Raw genomic sequence first — 23,418 nt, 5'->3', positions numbered from 1 at the left:
CGTGTCGGGCTCTGTGCTGACAGCTCAGAGCCTGAAGCCTGCTTCGGATTCTGTGTCTCCCTCTCTCTCTGTCCCTCCCCTGCAATCTCTCTCTCTCTCTCTCTCTCTCTCTCTCTCTCAAGAATAAACATTAAAAAAAGAAGAAAGAAAATACATAGGGTCTCTAAAATCAGCTACTTACAACTACCTGCTAATCAATCCAAGTCAATTCAAATGTTTTTGGACACCTGTTATGTGGCCAGTGCAGAGTTGAACATAGGGGATGCAAGGGGTGAATAAGATCGTAAGCCATTCTTTAATATTTCTGACTACCTTATTTTTTTAAGTTTCTTTATTTATTTTGAGAGATAGAGGGAGAGCTCATAAGAGTAGGGGAGGGGCAGAGAGAAAGGGAGAGAGAGAGTCCCAAGCAGGCTCCGTAGAGTCAGTGCAGGGGCTCACAAACCGTGAGATCATGACCTGAGCCGAGACCCAGAGTCAGACTCTTAACCAACTGAGCCACCCAGGCGCCCCTATCTGACACTTTTTTTGTTGAAAACTGAATACTTTAGGGGCGCCTGGGTGGCACAGTCGGTTAAGCGTCCGACTTCAGCCAGGTCACGATCTCGCGGTCCGTGAGTTCGAGCCCCGCGTCGGGCTCTGGGCTGATGGCTCAGAGCCTGGAGCCTGTTTCTGATTCTGTGTCTCCCTCTCTCTCTGCCCCTCCCCCGTTCATGCTCTATCTCTCTCTGTCCCAAAAATAAATAAACGTTGAAAAAAAAAAAAAAGAAAACTGAATACTTTAAAACTGTAAGGTGGCAATTCTGAAAATCAGATTCCCTCTCCTCACAAGACTTGCTGTCACTGCTGTTGCTGCTATTGCCGTTTGTTTGTTTGTTTAGTGCTTTTCTTGGACTAATTCGATGAAGTCTGTATTTTGTCCTGTGCAGCCACTGAGGTCTCTGCTCAGTTGCTTAGTGATAACGGAGCTAAACACTGGAGAGAGACTTCCCTAAATGCCTTGAACAAGTGTCCCACCCTTCAGCAAAGGGCTCTGTGTGTGTGCTGGCACATGTCTTCCATGCTTCGGCGGTTTACAACTGTTTTAAGCCTCTACTTTCTGCTGGTGCAGAGCCTCAAGGCCCGAGGTGAGAACAGGGTTTCAAGCGTTTCCTGGGCATGAGTGCAGTCCTGCCCATGGGCATCATCTTCTAGAGCCCCAGAGATACAGCAGAGCTTTTCATAAGCCCCCTATGGACATCTCATTCCCAAGATTTTCTTAGTTTTTTTGGCCAGCTTCTTCTTTGCCCCAGTGGAGACCACCGCCACAGGCAGTTGTGATGTTAAACAATGGCTGCTGATTGTTTTCAACAGAAAAACCGAAGAGGGCTTTACCACGGAGTAACCTCTGAGCCCGGCCAAATACAGACAAGCCCTGGGAATGAGGCTTTACCAGGGAGCTTCCGGAGGAGTCACACAGTGGCAAATCTCTGGCTCTAGGGCTTTTGGGGACTCCAAACCTGTCTTTCCCATCCAATGATCCTACGCTACTTGTTTAAAGCTACCACAGAGCCAGGGAGAGGGAGTGGGAACAGAGCGAGTTAAAAGACAACACTTTCCTTGAATACACACTCCTGGGATTACTGCAAGCCTATGGCTAATTTCCAGAGTTCTGAAAAGGTTGATTTTAATCATTTTTGCCTTTGTTCTCACTGCTTTTACAGAGAAGTAGGTTTCTAGACGTCCTTATTCTGCCATTCCAACAGTGCTTCTTAATATAAACTTGTTTGTATGTACATTCTATTATAGAAAACTATGACAGAATAATCAACGAGAGACTTTCAAGCGGGAAAATACTTGGTCTTAGAATCAAATTCTGGGTAAGAAATGAATAGAAATAAAGAAAAAATGTAAAATTTTTATTATTTTTTAAATGGCTGACAAATGGTTATCAAGTTACTATGACATTGGGATTCTCTTTAAATACATTTAAGTGACGTTTACGATACACTGGAAATGGTATCCTCTGCATCTAGTGAAACCTTTAAACAACTGGGTGCAACAACATTACATGTGCAAGAGGAACTCTGGGTTCTTCAATTCTTTTGGGGTCACATAAGCAAAAATGCTTGGCTAGCACTTTGAAATCAGCCTTCTGAAAATTACACTGTGGTTACATCATCCACACACTCAGGAAACTCAGAAACTCCAACACTGAACAGCACGTCTTCAGAACATCAAGGAGCTCCACAGTTAGGCCCTAGTCTGGCCTTCCCACCCGATCACCCACCAGGCCCGAAAGCAAAGCCTGGGCTTCAGCCAGGGTCTCCCCCTGTGGCCGCAGTGCAGGAAGCAGGTCAGATGAAAACAAGTGGACAAAGACTGAGTAGAAGGCTAACTGGAGCCCACCGTTACCCAGTACCACACCTTGAATTCACGGAAGGTTTGCGTGTCATTTCTTGATTAACTGGTAAGTATATTTTTAAGTGAAAACTAAGAAGCTTTATTAATTTACTTTCTTTGTCTCAACTATTTTGAGACCTGTTCCTCTACTACATAAAAAAACACACTAAGTCCTATACATAAAGGGAAGTTACTACAAAACTATTTTGTCAACTTGTTTTAATTAGTATAGGAGCTACAAATAAGCTCACTTAAGCACATCTGTCTTAACCTCTGATTTAGTTTATCCTCCCTTATGTTATTTTAGTAGCTGAGACTGCTCCAAAGTGAGTAGCAAATCCAGTACATGGCGATTACATTCAATTAAACATGTTTTTATGTTTAAAGTAGGGTTTAAACACATGCTTTTACTCAGACAAGCCACTCTATACAAATAAACAAGGAAGTTTTACATTTAAAAAAAAGAGAGAGAGAGCTCTCCAACTATATTTAACAACTCAGGCCTTTAACATTCCCTCAATCCATTGTTTATTCTCCTAGACCTACTCTTTCCTTTCAGTTAAAACCCACAGCCTACCTCGCCTTAAGTTCAAGCAAAATAGAAAGTTATAGGCTTTTATTTTACCTATTTTTCATTTCTTTTCTGGCTCTAGCATTCTGTTATCAGTAAAAAAATCTATAACAATAATAACTCTAAAGTAGAAAATTCATTTTTCCTTTTTTTTTTAAATTATTTTTTAATGTTTATTTATTTTTGAGACAGAGAGAGACAGAGCATGAACAGGGGAGGGTCAGAGAGAGAAGAAGACACAGAATCCGAAACAGGCTCCAGGCTCTGAGCCATCAGCACAGAGCCCAACGCGGGGCTCGAACTCACGGACCGCGAGATCATGACCTGAGCCGAAGTCAGATGCTTAACCGACTGAGCCACCCACGCGCCCCCATTTTTCCTTTTCTAACAGAGGCCATGTCAAGATCCAAAAGGACAAAGACCCGAACGTGCATGGTTTAGGCTGAATATCAGAATGAAGATAATGGCTGCATAGCTTTCCCAGCATGTTTCTTAAAAATACCAAAGTTCGGGGACACTTGGGTGGCTAAACTGGTTCAGCATCCAACTTTAGCTCAGGGCATGATCACCCGGTCTGTGAGCTCGAGCCCCACATCGGACTCTGTGCTGACAGCTCAGAGCCTGGAGCCTGCTTCCGATTCTGTGTCTCCCTCTCTCTCTGACCCTACCCCATTCATGCTCTCTCTCTCTCTCTCAAAAATAAACATTTTTTAATAAATAAATAAATAAATAAATAAACAAACAATACCAAAGTTCTACAGAATAGAAATAAGGTAATCTCTTCATTCAAATTCTACAAACATTGCCTGAGCCCACATAGGATCCTTTAGTGATTTGCTGAAGGTCATTCAGCTAGTACATGGCCTTCCCTCTTCCACTCATACCCATACTGCAGACAAATCAATGAAGAGCATAAAGCCACTTTATAACAAGAGGCAGTGACCAACAAGCTTTGTGTAACCGGATCATAGTAAGTCTTTCTACAATTTGGAATAGCATCTTATACAAAATTATAGAATGACTTACTATGATCTGATTACCCAAAAGCTTATTCAAAGTGTTCAATACCCATATTAATCCTCAGTACCTTTTCTACGTACCTTAAAACTACGTATAAAAAACCCCCAAGTTAAAGAAGTAAGTGCTGGGGCACCTAGGTGGCTCAGTCAGTTAAGCATCTAACTCTGATTTCACCTCAGGTCATGATCTCAGTTTGTGAGTTCAAGCCCCACATGGGGCTCTGTGCTGACAGCGTGGAGCTTGCTTGGAATTTTGTCTCCCTTTCTGCCCCTCATCAGCTTACTCTCTCTCTCAAAAATAAATAATAATAAACGTTAAAAAAAGATTAGTGTTGGGGGCACCTGGATGGCTCAGTTGGTTAAGCGTCCAACTTCAGCTCAGGTAACCATCTCACAGTTCGTCAGTTCGAGCCCCGCATCAGGCTCTGTGCTGACAGCTTGGAGCCTGGAGCCTGCTTTGGATTCTGTCTCCCCCACTCTCTGCCCTTCCCCCACTCATACTCTCTTTCTTGCTCTTTCAAAAATAAACATTAAAAAAAAAACCCTAGTGTACCTAAATCAGTAAAATCGCAGCACACCATAGCTAAACTTATCTCCCTACCCTATTTCCATACTCTACACTAAACTAAATCCTGATGGTGCCTGGGTGGCTCAGTCAGTTAGGCACCAACTTCAGCCCAGGTCATGATCTCACGGTCCGTGGGTTCGAGCCCCACATCAGGCTCTGTGCTGACTGACAGCTCAGAGCCTGAAGCCTGCTTCAGAGTCTGTGTCTCCCTCCCCGCCTGCCCCTGCCCCTCCCACTCTGTCTCTCTCCATCTCTCAAAAATGAATAACCGTTAAAAAAATTTTTTTTAATAAAATAAAATAAATCCTTACACTTCTTGTTCTCCATGTAACTTTTCTGCCCGGTTAAGCTTCCCTAAGAAATACTTTCTGCTCTCTTGCCTTCCCTTCAAAATAAACCTGGGAAAATGCTTTAGAGGGATCCCTCCCAACCAGGCAAGTCACTCTGCCGGGATCCAAGGAGAAAAGACAAAGCTTTTGCCTGGGGCCACACTGATCTATTTCTGAAATGCTGCATCAGCAACCAACAAGCAAGTTACAGAATCTGTTGCAACAAGGAAAGACTTGTCAAAGGAGAGAGCATGTTTAAATCTTATACACACCTCAGTAAAAATAAAAGCTAGACTCAAGAATCAGTCACGTCTGCATCCTGGTTCAGCAGTTCACTATATATCCACACTCAACCAACACAACCTGCTGTAATATGACTGGTTTTCAAGACACTATTTCATAAGATTTTTTACTGCTAAGAAAACTCAAAGTTATAGACCCCCAATGATATATTAAGCCAGTGATGCCTTTGTAACTAGACATTCATTCCTTTTCCAATTACTTTGGTGGAACACATATAATTTTATAGCATGGCACTCTCAAAGACTCAAAACTATTCATTTCTAAACTAGAGGGAAAAAATAATAGACCGTTTATAAAGCTACCAAAAATATCTAGAAATTTCTTTTTACTATAGGAGAATTTAATTAGTAAATATAATTCTATTTATATTTTATAATATAATATATATCTACATATAAATATATACAAGTATATATATGATTACATACTAATTGAATTCTAAGTGTTTCCAAATCTGTCAAGAGAAAACAATTTCCAATTAATTCTTTAAAAATTCTTCCAAGATATCTTTTTATCACTTACCTCATGGAACATTAAAAAATAAGTTGTAAGGAAAACTGATTTAGTCCAAAGTCAAAAATTTCAAATCTGAGCATCTAGAGGATGAAGCTTACAAAGTGTTTTTAATCAACCAAACCCCAAGAAAAACAATCATACAATATAAACATATTGATATATTTACATTCATACATTAACACTTACACATACCAAGCATCATATGCCTATAGAAGTTATTTTGATGAAATCCATAATATAGTTTGGTATATCCAAAATTCTTCACTATGGTTTAAAATGCAAAATCCAGGGGCACCTGGGTGGCTCAGTCGGTTGAGCGTCCAACTTCAGCTCAGGTCATGATCTCACAGCTCCTGAGTTCGAGCCCCGCGTCAGGCTCTGTGCTGACAGCTCGGAGCCTGGATCCTGCTTCGGATTCTGTGTCTCCCTCTCTCTCTCCCCCAAACTACTCGCATTGTTTCTGTCCCTCTCAAAAATAAATAAACATTAAAAAAAAATTTTTTTTTAATGCAAAATCCAGAAGGGAGGTAAGGAAACAAATGAAAGTCCTATGTAAGCCTTTCAAATGTTTTTACAACACTTACCCACTCCCCCACTCCATAGGACCCTAGAGGCAGGTAAAGGGTAAAATGCAGAAAGGCCCACAGCGAATGAAGCCCGATTACAGATACACGCACACATGTGAATCATGCAGACAACAGCCAAAAGCAAGGCTCTGTTATGAAAAAATGGTTAAAATCACAGTGGAATCTGCTGCTATAATGAAATGTGGGGCCAGCATGATTCACAGATCACAACAGAATAATCCCCAAATCAGCTCTAGTCATTCTGCTGAAACAACCCTCCGCAAGGCTTACCCCAGTCCTCACGGCAGGGTCAGAAAGCCCTTGCAGAAACTCCTAAGAACGCCCTCCAGGAAGCAGACCTGCCCAGACAACAGTAAACAAGCTCTGAAGATTCTCTTGGAAAATCTACACAGCACAACTTCTGGACCCAAACATGGAAGAAACTAAAGGCTCCCCCAATAAGGATTTTGGAAGAATAACATTCGTAGCAAACTCCACACAGGAAAGCCAAGGGCCGCCTTGGGATTTTCACCAAATCAGAGTGTGCATTCAACTAGGCGGGAGCAGCCACATCAAGTAACTTAGAACCAAACACTCAACCAGAAAACACTAAAACCCCTAAATCATGACCCAATAATTTGTTTTTTCAAAAAGCTCTACACTTGGTCTGCAAAGAGTTGGTCACAAACAATGTATCATATCATCTTTATTTTCTACAGATAAGAACATTTGAGACGAGAAAAGTTCACTTGGTCCTACGAAATGCCAGATCGCAAATTATGACCTGTCTCTCAAACCTCACACTCTGTAGAACAAGCATTGAGTTTGGGAACCTCTTCCAAATCACAGACATCTGAGAAGCACAAGGGCTAACTGGATCAGCACGATGCATGGGGGTGCAAATAAATTTTGGTTCAACTGAGTGCTGTATCTTCATTTCATTAATATGCAAATGTAATTTCAATCCAAGTGTCACAAAGAGAAAAATGAGAACTTTCATGACTCAGCATTTCAATTTGTTATGACAAAGAAATTAGGGGATAGGGTGCTTGGGTGGCTCAGTCAGTTAAGCTCCCAACTTCAGCTCAGGTCATGATCTCACAGTCTGTGGGTTCAAGCCCCGCGTCGGGCTCTGTGCTGACACCTCGGAGCCTAGAGCCTCTTCGGATTCTGTGTCTCCTCCTCTCTCTACCTCTCCCCCGCTCACACTGTCTCTCTCTCAAAAACAAATGAACATTAAAAAATAATTTAAAAAAAAAAAAAAAAAACGAAGTTATGGGCAATTTAGCGCAAGGAGAACTCAAGTTGCAGCTTTATTCTTGAGAAGAGGTAGTAAGTAAATAATGCACCTTTATCTACAAGTTTCAAAGTCCTGTGGAGGAGGGATAGAAACCGCTTTCAGAAATGCGCCAGAAGCGACAGGTGTTGAGCACCACAGCTCAGCTGTCAGTTGGACAGTAGTGATCAGGGAAGTGGAGGGTCAGGGAGGGCAGCAGAACTGCGACCGATTCCGTGAAACAGAGCCTCAAAAATTAAACACAAAAAAGGAAACAGAACCTCACCAACGTAAGAGTACTACTGTGCACGGATACCCAAATGAACTCAGTCATTACCCTTCCATCACGCCCACAATGTTTTTCCCACAAGTACAAGTCACAGGTGGGACTTCCTCACTCAATACCTTTCTCTTGAGTTCTCTCACTATGTGGATGTTCTGTGATCGTACAAAACCGTAACATTTCTCACCAGCAAGAACACCTGAAATAAGGCAAAAAGATAATAAACCAAGGAAAATGTGCCTCAAAAAAGTATCCTGAGGGGCGCTGGGGTGGCTCAGGCAGCTAAGCAACCAACTCTTCATTTCAGCTCAGGTCATGACTTCCCGGTTCCTGGGATCAAGCCCCGAGTCAGGCTGTCAACTGTGGAGCCTGCCTGGGGTTCTCTCTCTCCCTTCTCTCTCTGCCCCTCCCCTGTGCACACTCTCTTACTCAAAATAAATAAACATTTTTTAAAAAAAGTATCCTTAATATACAGAAACTTTCTGCACATCAGTAAGAACACAAATATGCCATTAGTGAAATGAATGAAAAAACAACAAATGAGCAGTATACATATAAAGGCACTTGCTCACTGATAATCCAACAAATGGGGCGTCTGGGTGGCTCAGTCAGTTAGGCATCCAACTTGCTTTCAAGCTCAGGTCATGATCTCAGGGTGCATGAGATCGAGCTCTGAGTCGGGTTCCGCAGAGCCTGCCTTGGATTCTCTCTGTCCCTCTCTCTCTCTGCCCCTCCCCTGCTCACAGGCACTCTCTCTCTAAACAAATAAATAAACATTAAAAAAATAACAATGAGCTGTAATTTTTCAACGATCTGGTTGGCAAAGATGAAAATGGTTACCAAAGTCCATGTTGAGGAATGTGAAGAAAGGAACACCGTATGCAGGGCCAGTGTCAGCGGAAACTGCTAAACTCTTTCTAGACAGCAGTTAGGCAATTTGTATCAACACCTTAAAAACCACATGCCTTGTGGGGCACCTGGGTGGCTCAATCGGATGAGCATCCGAGTTCCGCTCAGGTCATGATCTCACGGCTCGTGAGTTTAAGCCCCGCGTCAGGCTCTGTGCTGACAGCTCGGAGCCTACAGCCTGCTTCCGATTCCTTGTCTCCCTCTCTCTGCCCCTCCCCTGCTCACGCTCTCTCCCTCTCTCTCAAAAATAAATAAACATTAAAAAATTAAAAACAAAACAAAACATGCCTTGTGACCAGTGATCCCACATCTTAGGACTTTAGCCTAAAGATAATCACATCCTAGTTATGAGCTGTGATCCACTGAGAACAGGAAGTGTGAGTTCAAGTGTTCACAACCTCCACAATTCCAACACCAGGAAATCCTTCTGTCATAATGAGAAGGAATCAGATCCCCATGAATGGAAAATGTATGAGCTAAGTGCTTCCTTGGTCAAGTGCTTTGTTTCACAGATTTAATTTCAGTTCAAGTACCCAAATGATAAGCATAAGGCATTTTAAAAGTAATATAAACAGCCCTGTTGCTTCCTTGATGTTTTTATACTGAGTTTAAGTCCTCTACTTAAAAACTTGTTCATTATTTATGCACGTGTACGTGCGTCCAATATCACATAGGATCACACTGTGGCACTGCGGTCAGGCACATCTCTCTAACCCAAACACGCCTTTTCGGCAGAAAGGGAAAGAGGCCATCTCTGGAGCTTAGTGTCCTCATATCCTCAAAAGCAGACTCGTGACTGCTGGGTGTTGAGCCTGGCTCCTAGAAAGCACTCAATAAAGGGCAGTTGTGGTGTCATCGTTGTTCCTATACCTAGAAGCGGCTGCTTCTCCTTTCTGTGGATTTTATGGGTTCTGCAGCCCCAACACACCTACCACCCAAGGAATCTCACCTAACTTGCTCTGTACTGCAAGACATCACCTGCACATCTACAACTAAATGCCTTATATAGTGGAACTGTATCATTACAGAGCTAACAGTACTGCAATACGTAAGCACTGCCCGATAAAAAGAGATCCGAGGGGTTGGAAACCATTTGGAATAGTTCTTGGAGCTGCCCCGTACATCAGATGCATGCATTTCTGTCTCTCCCACAAAAGACACTTCCCGTTTCTCAACGCCAGCCTCCCTCCGTGGCTTCTGGCAGCAGCACTGTGCCTGTTTAGTAACAACCATCTCAAACCATCTTAGGCTCAGCCTCTCAGATTACCAACTGCACATGCTGCCAATCAAAAATAGTCAGAACTTGATTCTGTACATTCCCCAGTCTGCATTTCTACCCAGACCCTGAGCTTTGTCAGGCATGTGTAACAAATAATGTGTCACTTTAATAAGAAGTTGTAACATAATAAAGTTCTACTAAATATTATACTGAAATGATCACATTTAAGAGTGCTCATTTAGAAATCTAAAATAGAGTTTGTGATTCAGTTTCAGTATTAGCGTCAAAAGACTCGCCTGAGATACTTTTATAACTTGAAAGGACGTGATCTGAAGTATCAAACTTATACTCATCTCTAGGGAAAAATATACATTTTAAGTTTGGCAAACAGCTCCCTTACTATGAACAATTTGATACCCTGCTAACCTTTGCCTAAACTTATCCTTTTTATCAGTTTTATAAAGGCATATGCCTTAATGCCATCCATTTCTAATAAATTTCTAACAAAATAAAACATAGAAACCCTGAATTATGACACTGTCTTTCGCTATCAGACTACCTACAATTGCTATTACGGGGGGGGGGGGGGGGGGGGGGGGGTAATGTGATCTGAACTGCAAAATATTTTGAAGAGATCCAGAATGTGCCACTGCGGCCTAAAAACTGCTTTCAGCTGCAAGCATTTGAGTTCCTGAAATCTCTTATCTGCCTAAAAGCAGAGCTCTCAAAGAACTCAATCGACTTATGTCCCCTCCCTAGGAGCAATCAGGGAAGACTGACTCTTATCACCAGAGAGAGGTCTCCACACCACACCTAAGCAGACATTGTCACAGAACTATCACATCACCCATCTATTCTCTAAGGGCCCATTTATCTTTCCAGAAAGTTATTTGTTTTTCTATAGGTGCTCTTTTTCTCTTCCCTTCTCTCATTTGTTTTCCCATGAATGTCCTTCTCCCCTCCCCTTCACCAATGAAGATGGTATATAAGCCACAAATTCTAACCCCCAACTTTGAGTGGCATATTTTCCTGTGATTAAATCTGCTTTTTCTCTTGTTTATGTATCTTTTGTCATCTTAATTTGCAGGCCCCAATTATTACACCTAAGATGGAGGAAATGCTTTTCCTACTGACAATTTAAATCAACAAAATACAGGGGCGCCTGGGTGGCTCAGTCGGTTAAGCGACTGACTTCAGCTCAAGTCATGATCTCGCGGTCCATGAGTTCAAGTCCCGTGTCAGGCTCTGTGCTGACAGCTCAGAGCCTGGAGCCTGTTTCAGATTCTGTGTCTCCCTCTCTCTGACCCTCCCCCATTCATGCTCTGTCTCTCTCTGTCTCAAAAATAAATAAACGTTAAAAAAAATTTTTTTTAATAAATCTACAAAATACATCCTGTAAGTGCATGAGAATCATGCTAACTTTCTTATTAATTGCAGTCAAAAGCAATTATATAATTAACATTTAACACTTCCTCTTTAAGTCTTCCTGTTTTCTCGCTTTTCTTTAAACTTCCTATTAATCTTTGTTTCTAACTCTTAGATTGTTTTCAAGTATTATTCTCATAAGTATAATTTGGCAGAAATAAAGTTTCCCTTTTCTACATCTGACAAATCAGAACATATAATAATTGAGCATTAGAAACACTACTCTTAAAAAAAAAAGAAAAAAAAAACTACTCTTTGCCATTTGATAAAAACCTCTCCAGTACAATCAAACTAAAACATCCTGTTGATTAAATAAAGCAAGTTGCTATCTCACCAACCACTGAGAACTGGAAGCTTTCTGAAATATACAGAATTAAGGCACCCGCACACATACACGTACACACACACACACACACACACACACGTACGTACGTACACACACACACACACACACACACACACACACACGCAGGGTTACTTTGTACAAAACAATGAAAGCCAACCACAACCAGAGGTTGTTTTAAAACTGATCCAGGGGTGCCTGGGTGGCACAGTCGGTTAAGCGTCCGACTTCAGCCAGGTCACGATCTCGCGGTCGGTGAGTTCGAGCCCCGCGTCGGGCTCTGGGCTGATGGCTCAGAGCCTGGAGCCTGTTTCCGATTCTGTGTCTCCCTCTCTCTCTGCCCCTGCCCCGTTCATGCTCTGTCTCTCTCTGTCCCAAAAATAAAAATAAACGTTGGAAAAAAAAAATTTTTTAAACTGATCCAATGATGATAAAAATAAAATGACAAACCAAGAAAATTAGTCTAACCTGGCTCTGAGATACACACTTTTTACCAAGGTATGAAAAACAGACAACTCTCCCTGCAGGGAAAAACCCTTTCTGCTCCGATGGCCACAACCACTCCCTTGGCAGTCAGTTGTTTCTCTTAAATTAACCTCAATTAGCTAACCTTGCATGGCTCAGAAAGCACCTGGATGCTGGTGCCCACAATGAAGACTCCCCACACAACAGCCTTGGGTACCATAACACCATCACCCGTGTGCCCACTGCTTTACTAAAAAGCCACAATCAAGGGTCCACGGCAAGTTGGGCCAACAATCCTTGACCAGCCGTATCAAAAGAAAAATTGCTGGGGTGTCCAGGTGATTCAGTTGGTCGAGTGTCCAACTCTTGAATTCGGCTCAGGTCATGAGCTCATGGTTCGTGGGTTCAAGCCCCACGTAGGGCTCTGTGCTGACCATGTGGAGCCTGCTTGGGATTCTCTCTCTCAAAAATAAATAAACATTTAAAAAAATTTTAAATAAGAAAAATTGCTAAAATAGCATTCTGCTGAAATTACAACTGAATAGGGATAGGTTTAGTAGTAGGCAGGGATAGATAAGGGAGCCATGACCACACGCTTCAAGACTCCCTGTAGAGGCCCTGGGCCCTCCTGGGCCCTCCTACTCCTCAGAGAGGCCACCAGCATCCCCCACCCCCACCCCCGCCCCTTCCACAGATTCAAGTGGGAGGCTATATAGCTGCAGGTGGGTAGGGGGTAAAGAAAGGACAAACACATTCCAGACCTGCCCATGCTGGGTGCCATGAATAGATTCTCACAAACTGTTATCCAGTTCCTGATAAGGTCCTAATAAAAAGTCGGAGACAAAAATCTTTGGCGGAAACCCAGTTGGGACTCCTCTCACTCCCTCTCACTCTCTGAGAACTTTGTACTTTTGCTCAATAAACTCTATCACCGTGCTCGCTCTCTGCTGTATGAGATTCATTCTTCGACTCCATAAGACAAGGAAGGACCAGCGTCTCTCCCACCCAGCTATAACACAACTTTACAAGCCTGTCAACAACCTACGATGACAAACCAAGCTACTCCCTTGTGCGGGTTCAACTGACCATGTGCCTACTTACAAACCTCAGGGATGGTCCTCCCCTGGCTACAAAACATCCAGATTTAACCATCTGGCCCCATTCCCTTTCCAGCTTCCTGTCCTACTACCACACCTCAAACCAGTCAGAAACTCCTGGCAGCAATCTTTCCCATCTCCCTCTGCTTGAAACATCTTTCCTCTGCTTTCAGAACTACATGCTTCTCTTCCTCCAAGACTTGGTTCAAATGTCCCCTCCTCCGGGAAATAAATCATTTTCTCCACTGGGCATCCACAGCACATTATCATGCTCCTAGTGTTTACAGGTCTCTGTCCCAGCTTCACCATTAGCCTGTAGGGATGTAGAATCTGATGTCTTCAACTACAATTCAACATTAAACTTCCAGTCATAGAAGAGACAACAGGCACATAATAAAGGTTGAGGAAATGGCCGAGTGCACAGATGAACAAAACAACCAACGAGCAAACAAATGAACACACCAACTAATGAACCTTCTAGTTGTGGCCTGGAGAGAGGAGACATTAATATTAATATGTCAGTAACATTAAGCCCTGGCTAATCCCCAAAGGACACTCTGAGCTCCTTACCTCCTTTCAGCTACTCTTAAACCCCACCCATGTTCATTTCACTTCTCTGTATCTTCAAATACAATCCGCATCCTTAATCCACATTTTTACCACCTCAGAAGCTCCAGCTCTCTATTTCACAGTTGCCCTTGTGTAGTCCATGTAATAACCAACTTGCACTTGTTTCTATAAAGGCTCCCAAACAGACCATAAACCCTTTGGGCACAATTCTTTTGTCCTTGCAATCCCAGGGCCTCACATTGTCCTTGTAATCCCAGAGCCTAACACAGTGCCTGACAAATAGTACTCAATACATGAGACAAATAAATAAATGAAGAAAGGAAGATGGAACCATATTCACATCTTGCTTGTTACTTTTTTTTCCTGTTTTGCTAAATCACCTGATTTTTCCACGTAAACTATAATAATCAGAAAGAGAAGATGAGGGAAGAAAATATCATTTATAATCAAATCAGTACTTGAATAAAAACCTGTATCATACAAGTCTTTTGCTATATTAACATTCACAGACACTTCACCACCATCTTATTGTCTCTCAGTGTCTGTTCTCAATGCATAATAGTTTTGGTTTTTTTTTCTTAGAGAGACAGCGCATAAGCAGGGGAGAGTGGCAGAGAGAAAGGGACAGAGACAGAGAGAGAATCTTAAGCAGGCTCCACGCTCAGCACAGAGCCCAACAGAGGGGGCTGGATCCTGGGATCATGACCCGAGCTGAAATCAAGAGTCAGATGCTCAACCGACTGAGCCACCCAGGTGCCCCTCAATGCATAATAGTTTAAAAAGCTTTCTAACTGAATAAACTTGAACAAATCACAAAACATATAACGCTATTACTGCCAGTACCCATATCAGCCAGGCTCTGAGCCAAGATCTTTAATGCACTGTTTTTCTTAATCTTTATAAACATTCCAAAAGGTTGTATTTGGAAAATGTGAGTCTGAGAAAGGTTAGATCGCAAAGTCACTTAGCTGGTAAAGTGGACCACCTACACTAGCACCCAGGTCTGTTCAGACCACATGCTTTTTGACTAAAATTTTAAAAATTCTAGGCCTGGGGCACCTGGGTGGTTCAGTGGGTTACACATCTGACTCTTGATTTCGGCTAAGGTCACGATCTCACGGTTTGTGAGTTTGAGCCCCACGCCGCCCCCCCAACCAGGCTCCGTGCTGGTGGTACAGAGGCTGCTTGGGATTCTCTCTCCCTGTCTCTCTCTGCCCCTCCCATGCTCTCTCTCTCTCTCTCAAAATAAATAAACTGTGAATGAATGAATGAATGAATGAATGAATGAATGAATGAAATTCTAGGCCTTATTTCTTAAAATTAGAATAAATGATGCAGACAGAATTTCAAAAGCCTATGCCTTCATCTTCACTATTACCAACTGCTCAAATATCATTCACTATTATTAGATATCTTGTTGAATCCTTGTTAGCCACCAAATCACTAAAGAGCACAGAAGTCCCCAACCGAAACATATGCAGCCTTGGAAAGTCCCCTTAAGTGTGACAGCATCTGCTCCAGGCTCTTGATCCTACTGGGGCCCTCTTACTGCTGAGAATTAGGCAGCAATTCTCCAGCATGCCATTAAAACTACAAGAACTCAGGACGGTGAGGCTGTGGGGGAAGGGCACTCTGACCAGAGCAGGGTCAAATTCCCACAACTTTTCTATAGGACAATCTGTCAGCATACATTAATGTAAATATTTTTTTTAAAAAGCATATCATTTGACACAGTAAGTCCACAGGGAAGAACGTATCCTAAGTAACTGGATAACACCCACAGATGTATAAATAAAAACCTAAAGGTCAAACAATAGTAGAATGATCAAATTATCCAAGGTACGGACACATGATGGCGAATTATACAGTCACTGAAACATTAAAATGGTGATGAACCTGTGTATTTACTACTCTGCTAAATTTCCACAAAATACTGCCTCTGTAAAAAGCTGGTTACAAAACAGATTATCCTCTTTTTTAAAAAATTATACATGTACTTTTGAAAATCTATAAGAGAAAATATTAAAAGCATACAAGTACAATGGTGATCTAAGTGGTAAGATTATGTGTTTGAATAGAAAGTCAAAGAACTTCGCCCAGCTTTATTTTTTTTAAGTTTATTTATTTGAGGGAGAGAGAGAGAAAGAAAGATTGAGCAGGTAAGGGAGGGGCAGGAAGAAGGAGAGAGAGAGAATCCCAAGCAGGCTCCACGCTGTCCACGCAAAGCCCAATGCAGGGCTCAATCCCACGAACTGAACCATGAGATCACCTGAGCCAATACCAAAAGTCAGACACTTAACCAACTGAGCCACCCAGGCACCCCATCCGCAGTGGCCATTTTATTCTCTTTCCACAGTGGCCATTTTATTACTGATAAAATAACGAAATAGCAAAATATTTTTAATTAAATCTATCCCTTAAAAATGCCAAAGAGCTCGTGAGCAAAATCAATCAGATTTTTTTTCCCCTAGAGTTTTCCTTTTGATGCCTTCAAGTTTTTTAAATTGTTCATAGATAAGCGTGGAGTAAATTCAGAGGAGGATTAAGCTGCAAGAGACTTCCCAGTTTTATCTCCTGTTTTCAATTCTTTACAGAATGATATATATTCTTGGACTTGGATTACATGATACATATTCTTGGACTTGGATGACATTGAAGGTTCAGTTTTTAGAATTCAAGCTCAGGTCCTTTCAGAAGTAAATAAAGAAAAGATGGTACCCAAAACCTCCATTAACAGATCACAGAAGAGTTTTTACTCGCGGTGCCTGGGGTGGCTCAGTCATTAAGCGTCAGACTTCACCTCAGGTCATGATCTCACGGTTTGTGAGTTCTGTGAGTTCGAGCCCTGCATTGGGCTCTGTGCTGACAGCTCAGAGCCTGGAGCCTGCTTCAGAATCTGTGTCTTCCTCTCTCTGCCCTCCCTCCCTTGCTCACACTCTGTCTCTCTTTCTTTCTCTCTCTCAAAAATAAGTAAACATTAAAAAAAAATTTTTTTTTAAAGTTCTTACTATAATATACAAAGTGCACAAGATGAATCTTTGATGGATGAGGCAATATTTTCTATCAATCCCCATTACAAAGGTGGATCTCAAAAGACAAGATCCAAAAGTAGCAGATTTTTTTTCATTTTTATTCGCTTTTGAGAGACAGAGCATGTGCACAAGGGGGGAAGGGGCAAAGACAGAGGGAGACACAGAATCGGAGGCAGGCACCAGGCTCTGAGCTGTCAGCACAGAATCCGACGCAGGGCTCAAACTCATGAACTGTGAGATCACGACGTGAGCCAAAGTCAAACCCTTAACTGACTGAGCCACCCGAGTGCCCCAAGTAGTAGCTGTTTTTAAACACCTGACAAAATTAACTTCTAAATAAGAAAATGTCTTCCAAGATGATAATCGTACCCTACATACCTTAGGCCTGCAATAAATATTTCTTGATTTGAAAATAAACAGGGGGCGCTTGGGTGGCTCGGTCGGGTTAAGCGTCTGACTTCGGCTCAGGTCATGATCTCACGGTTTGTGAGCTCAGCCCCGCGTCGGGCTCTGTGCTGACAGCTCAGAGCCTAGAGCCTGTTTCAGATTCTGTGTCTCCCTCTCTCTCTGCCCCTCCCCTGTTCATGCTCTGTCTCTCTCTGTCTCAAAAATAAATAAACATTAAAAAAAAAAGAAAAGAAACAGCAGGCAAACACTCTTCATTTTTCTTCTGATGAATACAATTTAAATATAGTAAAAATTCAAGTAAACACCTAAAAAGAGAAACTACTTATAATAAACTACAAGCCTGAAGTTATACAAAATGTGTTCACTGACCTAAGTATGCAGAAAAACACAAATCTTGTTTATAGGGAACAGGTAGAATTCCAAAAACCCACTTGTAAAGATGTATGAAATTCAGGGCACATTTCCCGCCAAAACCCTGTTACACTGGTAGTGAATTCCCGGCCTGATCCGTAAAGGGTAGTGAGAACTATTTATCCCACGCCTGTGTTTTACGTGGATAGCACTAGTGGTGTATGGGAAGAAACAGGTAATGCTAGAGGAATAAAAAGGGCTCTTCGTCACTCGCCACTCGGAGCAGAAGGCTCTCAGCTGAGTGCCTCTCCAGAGAGGCTCTCCAGCCAAAAGATAGATGCCACTCCCCAGGTCATACTGTCTCTTTCAGGAGACAGTCCAAGTCCTAAAGACCAGTCAGTGGAGGAAGCGGAGTTTAAAGGCCCTGCCCCCGTGCCTCAAGGTAAGATAACTCCGCAGGGCATCCCAGCTCCAGAGTTCCCTGTTGTAACTGCAGGGCAGTTCAACTCCTTGCTTTACTCAATCCTGCTTCCCTCGCTGCCCAGCTAGAGCATTCCCAGTAAAACTCTTACACGTAAAATCTGTTTCAAAGACTGTTTCCAGAATCTAAGGCAAATAACTAACACTTAGCTCACATTGTAAGTCAAGCACTGTGCGTATACATACTTATATAGTATATAAGATATATGTATGTCATATATGTGATCTTGCGGTATTATGTATGGGTAGGTACTACAATCCCATTTTAAATATGCAGAAACTGAGTCTCGGAGACGTCAAATGACTTGCCCAAGATTATATCTATGCCTTCCAAATGCACAGCCAATCAATATGTAAACAAATTCTCGTATACTTATCCTGTAAGTGTTGCTGAATGGAATGGATTAAGGCAGATTCGGCTACCCAGAGGTTCTGGTGGCAGTCAGGAATGAGTGGCGTGGTGACCCATGGTCATACATAAAACAGGAATTAATAAAAGGACTTGGGATCCAGGCCCATTGAAAACTACATACTATGATCAAGGGTCCATATATTTTAGGCCCTCAGCAAAAAAGCAGTGGCCTAATGGAACCAGAATTCCAAAATGAAACTACATCGTAATAATCTACCGCATGATTCCTAGACCCTAAAAATAATGATTGGCAAACCTGGTCCACCTACGATCAAAACGCTACAATATGTACACTGATGTTTACTATGTAGGAGGAGCATGGCACTTCATCTTTACTCCAATTCCTGCAAGAAGCTTCCGAAGCCAGTATCTAGAAATGCACTAATAAACTTATGAGGGGTACGAAGTCTTTACAATTAATACTCACCTTACCCAAGACGCACAACTGCACCCAGTGCAACTTCTTCCCCTATAACCATTCCATAGCTCCCCGAGCTTTCCCTGACAGTCTTCTTTTATACATTAAGTAGCTATTTACACGTACTGACAAAGAGTGAACAACCAAGAACTAATATTACCATGCCCTGGTGGCCATCCTGCCCAAGAACCACAAGACACAAAACAATTCTATCAACTCCAAACAAGTACAAACGACAACTACTGTTAACTTCATTAAATTTGCGTTTGCATTTGTAGATCACAACTGACTTGAACAATGAGAACAAACTGTTTAAAAGTTTAAGAGAAATCAGATTCAGCACATCCTCAAAATAATCACTTAATTTGTAATATTCATAACTGCAAAATCTAATGTCACAAGTTAAAAAAATCAAAATATACTTAGAAATACTATAATAGTGCAATCAATGTCATTCTAAAATTCAAAAATAATGGGCCTTAGCAGCTGATTCTTGAGAGTTTGCATATCTGTTGCCCCTTCCTTTAAAACTCACCAATGCCACTTCTCCTACCCCAACATTAGAAAGCATAGCTTTAAATGGCAAACACACACACACACACACACGCATATTTGTAATTTCCTTATTTATCAATTTTGTACACAAGAGGCCTTAGCACCCATGTTCAGTTACCAACTGCAGTGACAAGTTCTTCAAATTAAAATGGATCACGGAGACTTCACACCATGGCACAACCAAATATGGAATCCTAAAATACAGCTTGCTGATCAAAGTCTGTATCTTCTCTAACCCTGACAAGGGCAATGTTTGGCCCAGTTCTTACCTTTTTCTCCATTCACCTCATAAAACAAGTTCCAAATCAGAAATACACAGTTCCACACAGATAGACACAGAACTGCTAAATATACCTGACTTTGACACTGCAGACGAGAGTAATAATAGTGACACCATAACCAGCTTAAAGTTTACAGAGGAGGAGGTATCACCAGCCTAAGAAAAAGTATTTCCTCGCACGGCTGTAAAGTGGTTTAATCTTTTGGAGAAAAAGATAAACAGCTGGGAATGCAAGCTGGTGCAGCCACTCTGGAAAACAGTATGCAGGTTCCTCAAAAAAACTAAAAATGGAACTACCCTACGACCCAGCAAATGCACTACTAGGTATTTATCCAAGGGATACAGGTGTGCTATTTCGAAGGGACACATGCACCCCCATGTTTATAGCAGCACTATCAACAATAGCCAAAGTATGGAAAGAGCCCAAATGTCCATCGATGGATGAATGGATAAAGAAGATGTGGTGTATATATATATATATATATATATATATATATATACACACACACACACACACAATGGAGTATTACTCGGCTATCAAAAAGAATGAAATCTTGCTATTTGCAACTACGTCAATGGAACTGGAGGGTATTATGCTAAGTGAAATTAGGCAGAGAAAGACAAATATCATATGACTTCACTCATATGAGAACTGTAAGAGACAAAACAGATGAGCATAAGGGAAGGGAAGCAAAAATAATATAAAATCAGGGAGGGGGACAAAACATAAGACACTGAAATATGGAGAACAAACAGAGGATTAGTGGAGGGGTTGTGGGAGGGGGGATGGGCTAAATGGGTAAGGAGCACTAAGGAATCTACTCCTGAAATCACTGTTGCACTATATGCTAACTAATTTGGATGTAAATTAAAACACAAAATTAAAAAAAAAAAATAATAAGTAAACAGCCATCGTGAAGCTTCATACAGACAAAAAATAAAAAGGTACACCAGAACTGGAATGCGAGCTCCATGAGGACTAGGATGTCCTCTCTTGATTACCACTGTACCCTTTCATACTTACCACAGTACTTGTAACACTGTGTTTAATATTTTTCGAAGGAATAAATGATAGCTATCATCACTCATTGATCACTTTTCTTAAAAAACTTTACTAAGCATGTTAAAAGCTTAACAAGCCTTTAAAACAAGAACTGCAAACCGGAGAAGAAAATAACACTCTGAGCCTCAGAATAACTCTATGGGGGTGGGGGTGGGGGGGCAATGGAATATATACAATTTTTTTTTTCAATTTTACAGGCGAGGAAATCAAGTTTCAGAAAGACTGACCTTCCCAAGAAGACAGAGCTCTAAAAGGCTAAACCACCAGTCTGTCTTCCTTCCCCTATGCCAGCCACATCAATACCAAAATGAAGTTCAGAGCTAGGAAAACAAAAGAACATGGATGGAGAAGACAGTCTGGCCAAAAATTGTATTATCAAACATTCAAAACTAGGCTGTCTGTTCCTGGAAAAAAAGAAAACTTTCCTACATCACTACTGCGGAGATACAGCCAATGGGGCCTATGGTTCTGTTCTTAATTGGCTACACTTCAATCTCCCACGTTCAGAGCACTGTGGGGCTCTTCTGAGTGCAGGTGCCTCTTTAAAAAAAGTGACTGATCTGCATGAAGAATGGCTTCAAAAGCTGAAAAGCTACAAGTTAAAAGTCAGAAATAAAGCTCCTAATATCCCTTCGTTAAAATATACCTCTATTCCCTTCCCTGAAAAACTGCCTGACCAGAGGAATTCAAAGAACTGTCCAAGTAAGAAAAAAGTGTTTGGCCGGCACCCGATAACGAAAATCGTGTCTCTCTAGTGACAACGGCAATCTGTCACATCTTCAGTATTCCCTAAGTGCCCTTCAAAAGGTGCATTAAGGTACTGCCTAAGATTAGCAGGCTTCCTTCTAAAACTGTGAAACAGAATCATACAGACGATGATTTTTTTTTTTTTTAACTCCGGTCTGAGAACGGAAGTCAAGTTCAGATTCTCTTCCTTCCTCAAGCGAGTAAGAGAATTAAAGAGCGCGCGCGCGCACAAGCACGCACACACACACGCCCTATAGTAAAAATGTCTCGGGGCCTCTTCACCTGTGGCAGTCGCCGCAGCAAGCCTCGATTTGCTGGGATTTGAGGCTCTTCCCCACGCGGGGAAAAGGCGGGTGGGTGAGGGGGGCACAGGGGAGAATGAACTGGTGCCTAAGTTTCCAAGCGGATCATTCTTTTCAACTTGGGCAGCTCTTTCCTTCCCCCCACCCCCCAACCCGCCGCTCCCCCACGGGCCGCAGCACACAGTCGGCTCCGCCAGAACCGGCAGGGCCCGAGGGGAGCACTGCCGCCGCCGCCGCCGCCGCCGCCGCCGAGCCCCGGGGCACCCCCTCGGCGTCGGAGGCGCAGGCGGCCCCGGGTTCTCGGCCCGGGAGCGGCGCAGACCCCGGGCACGGGCCGCAGATCAGTCGTCGCCGCCGCGCGTGGGGACCGGGAAGGGGCAGCCGCCGCGGGGCGGAGGGGCGGGGTGAGCACTTCCTGACTCTCGCATTGTCCACGCACCGCCCGCGCCGCCCCGGGCCCCGCCACCGCGCCTTCCCCGTCGGGGAGGAAGTTGGCGTTCGCCCCGCCAGCCCCGTCTTACCGTTCTTGGCGTCGCCCGCGGCAGCAGCCCCCGAGGCGGCCGCGGCGTTGGCGGCGCCAGTCCCCGCGCCTCCGGTGCCCGCCGCGCCCCCGGTGCCCGGCGCGCCCGCCGCCACCGCTCCGCAGCCGGCCGCCGCCGCCAGGCCCCCCCCGGCCGCCGCGCCCGCCGCGCCCGCCGCTGCCAGGGCCCCGGCTCCATTTTCCTGCTCGTCCCCGCTGCTGTTGGCGCGCTTGTTTTTGCGGCCGCCTTTGCTGTTTTTGGGGTTGGGCATCTCGCGAGCGTCCAGGTGCCCGGCGTCAAGGAAGGCGGCTCCCCGCCGCACGGCCGCTCCCGGCCCGCGCGGCGCCGGCTCCGGGAGGAAGAGAATGGAGGGCGCGGGCCGGCGGCTCCTTCGGCGCCCGTCTAGCCGCGCGGCCCGCGCCGCGCCATCCCGGCCGCCGCGCCCTCCCCGGCTTCCTGGAGCCGGCGCGCGGCCACCCGAGGCTCGCAGCCGCGCGAGCGCGGCGGGCTCGGGACCCGAGCGAGACGCTCCCGAGCCGGAGGGAAAAGGCGGGTCTCCGGCTTGTTTTGATTCGGCTTCGCTGACACGCTCTGGCCCCGCCCCCGCCCGTGACGACACTGGGGATTCGGCCTGGCCGCGCCCACCAGGTGACCTCAAGGCGGACCGGCCCGCCCGCGTGACGTCACGCCCCGCGCGAGCCGGCCACGTTCGAGTGACGTCATTCTGGCGCCCTCACCGCGGGCCTGCGAAGCTATTGGCCGTGCGCGAAGCCACCTTCCTGAAGTGGCCTCCTACACCAATCCGGTGGCATCTGGCGTAGTTATTCGGTGGCCTCCCGACCTCCATGTAATTGAGGCTTAGAACAATATGGCCCTGAAAAATAGGCGGGTGACTAGAAGAAGGGAAAACAAAGGATTTTGGATTAATAATCCATCAAAAGACCTTACCCTTCAAGAACAGTTTTAGGGTCAGTAATTACAGAAATAGGATCGAGGTCCCAGACAATG

General features: G+C 43.8%; 1 protein-coding gene across 1 annotated transcript in view; it reads right to left on the bottom strand.

Annotated features, from left to right (window-relative positions):
- Positions 1–22,959, bottom strand: part of HECA (hdc homolog, cell cycle regulator) — a 51,515-nt gene extending 28,556 nt beyond the window's left edge. The window contains 1 exon segment of the mRNA XM_043592472.1: positions 22,411–22,959. Coding sequence (XP_043448407.1) covers positions 22,411–22,681 — 271 coding nt within the window. The 5' untranslated portion in view covers positions 22,682–22,959.
- Positions 22,960–23,418: the final 459 nt, after the last annotated feature.

This window comes from Prionailurus bengalensis, chromosome B2, assembly GCF_016509475.1.
Source record: "Prionailurus bengalensis isolate Pbe53 chromosome B2, Fcat_Pben_1.1_paternal_pri, whole genome shotgun sequence".
Classification (NCBI taxonomy): domain Eukaryota; kingdom Metazoa; phylum Chordata; class Mammalia; order Carnivora; family Felidae; genus Prionailurus; species Prionailurus bengalensis.
Note: the sequence above shows the minus strand (reverse complement) of the source record. Positions and strands in the feature narration are given on the sequence as shown.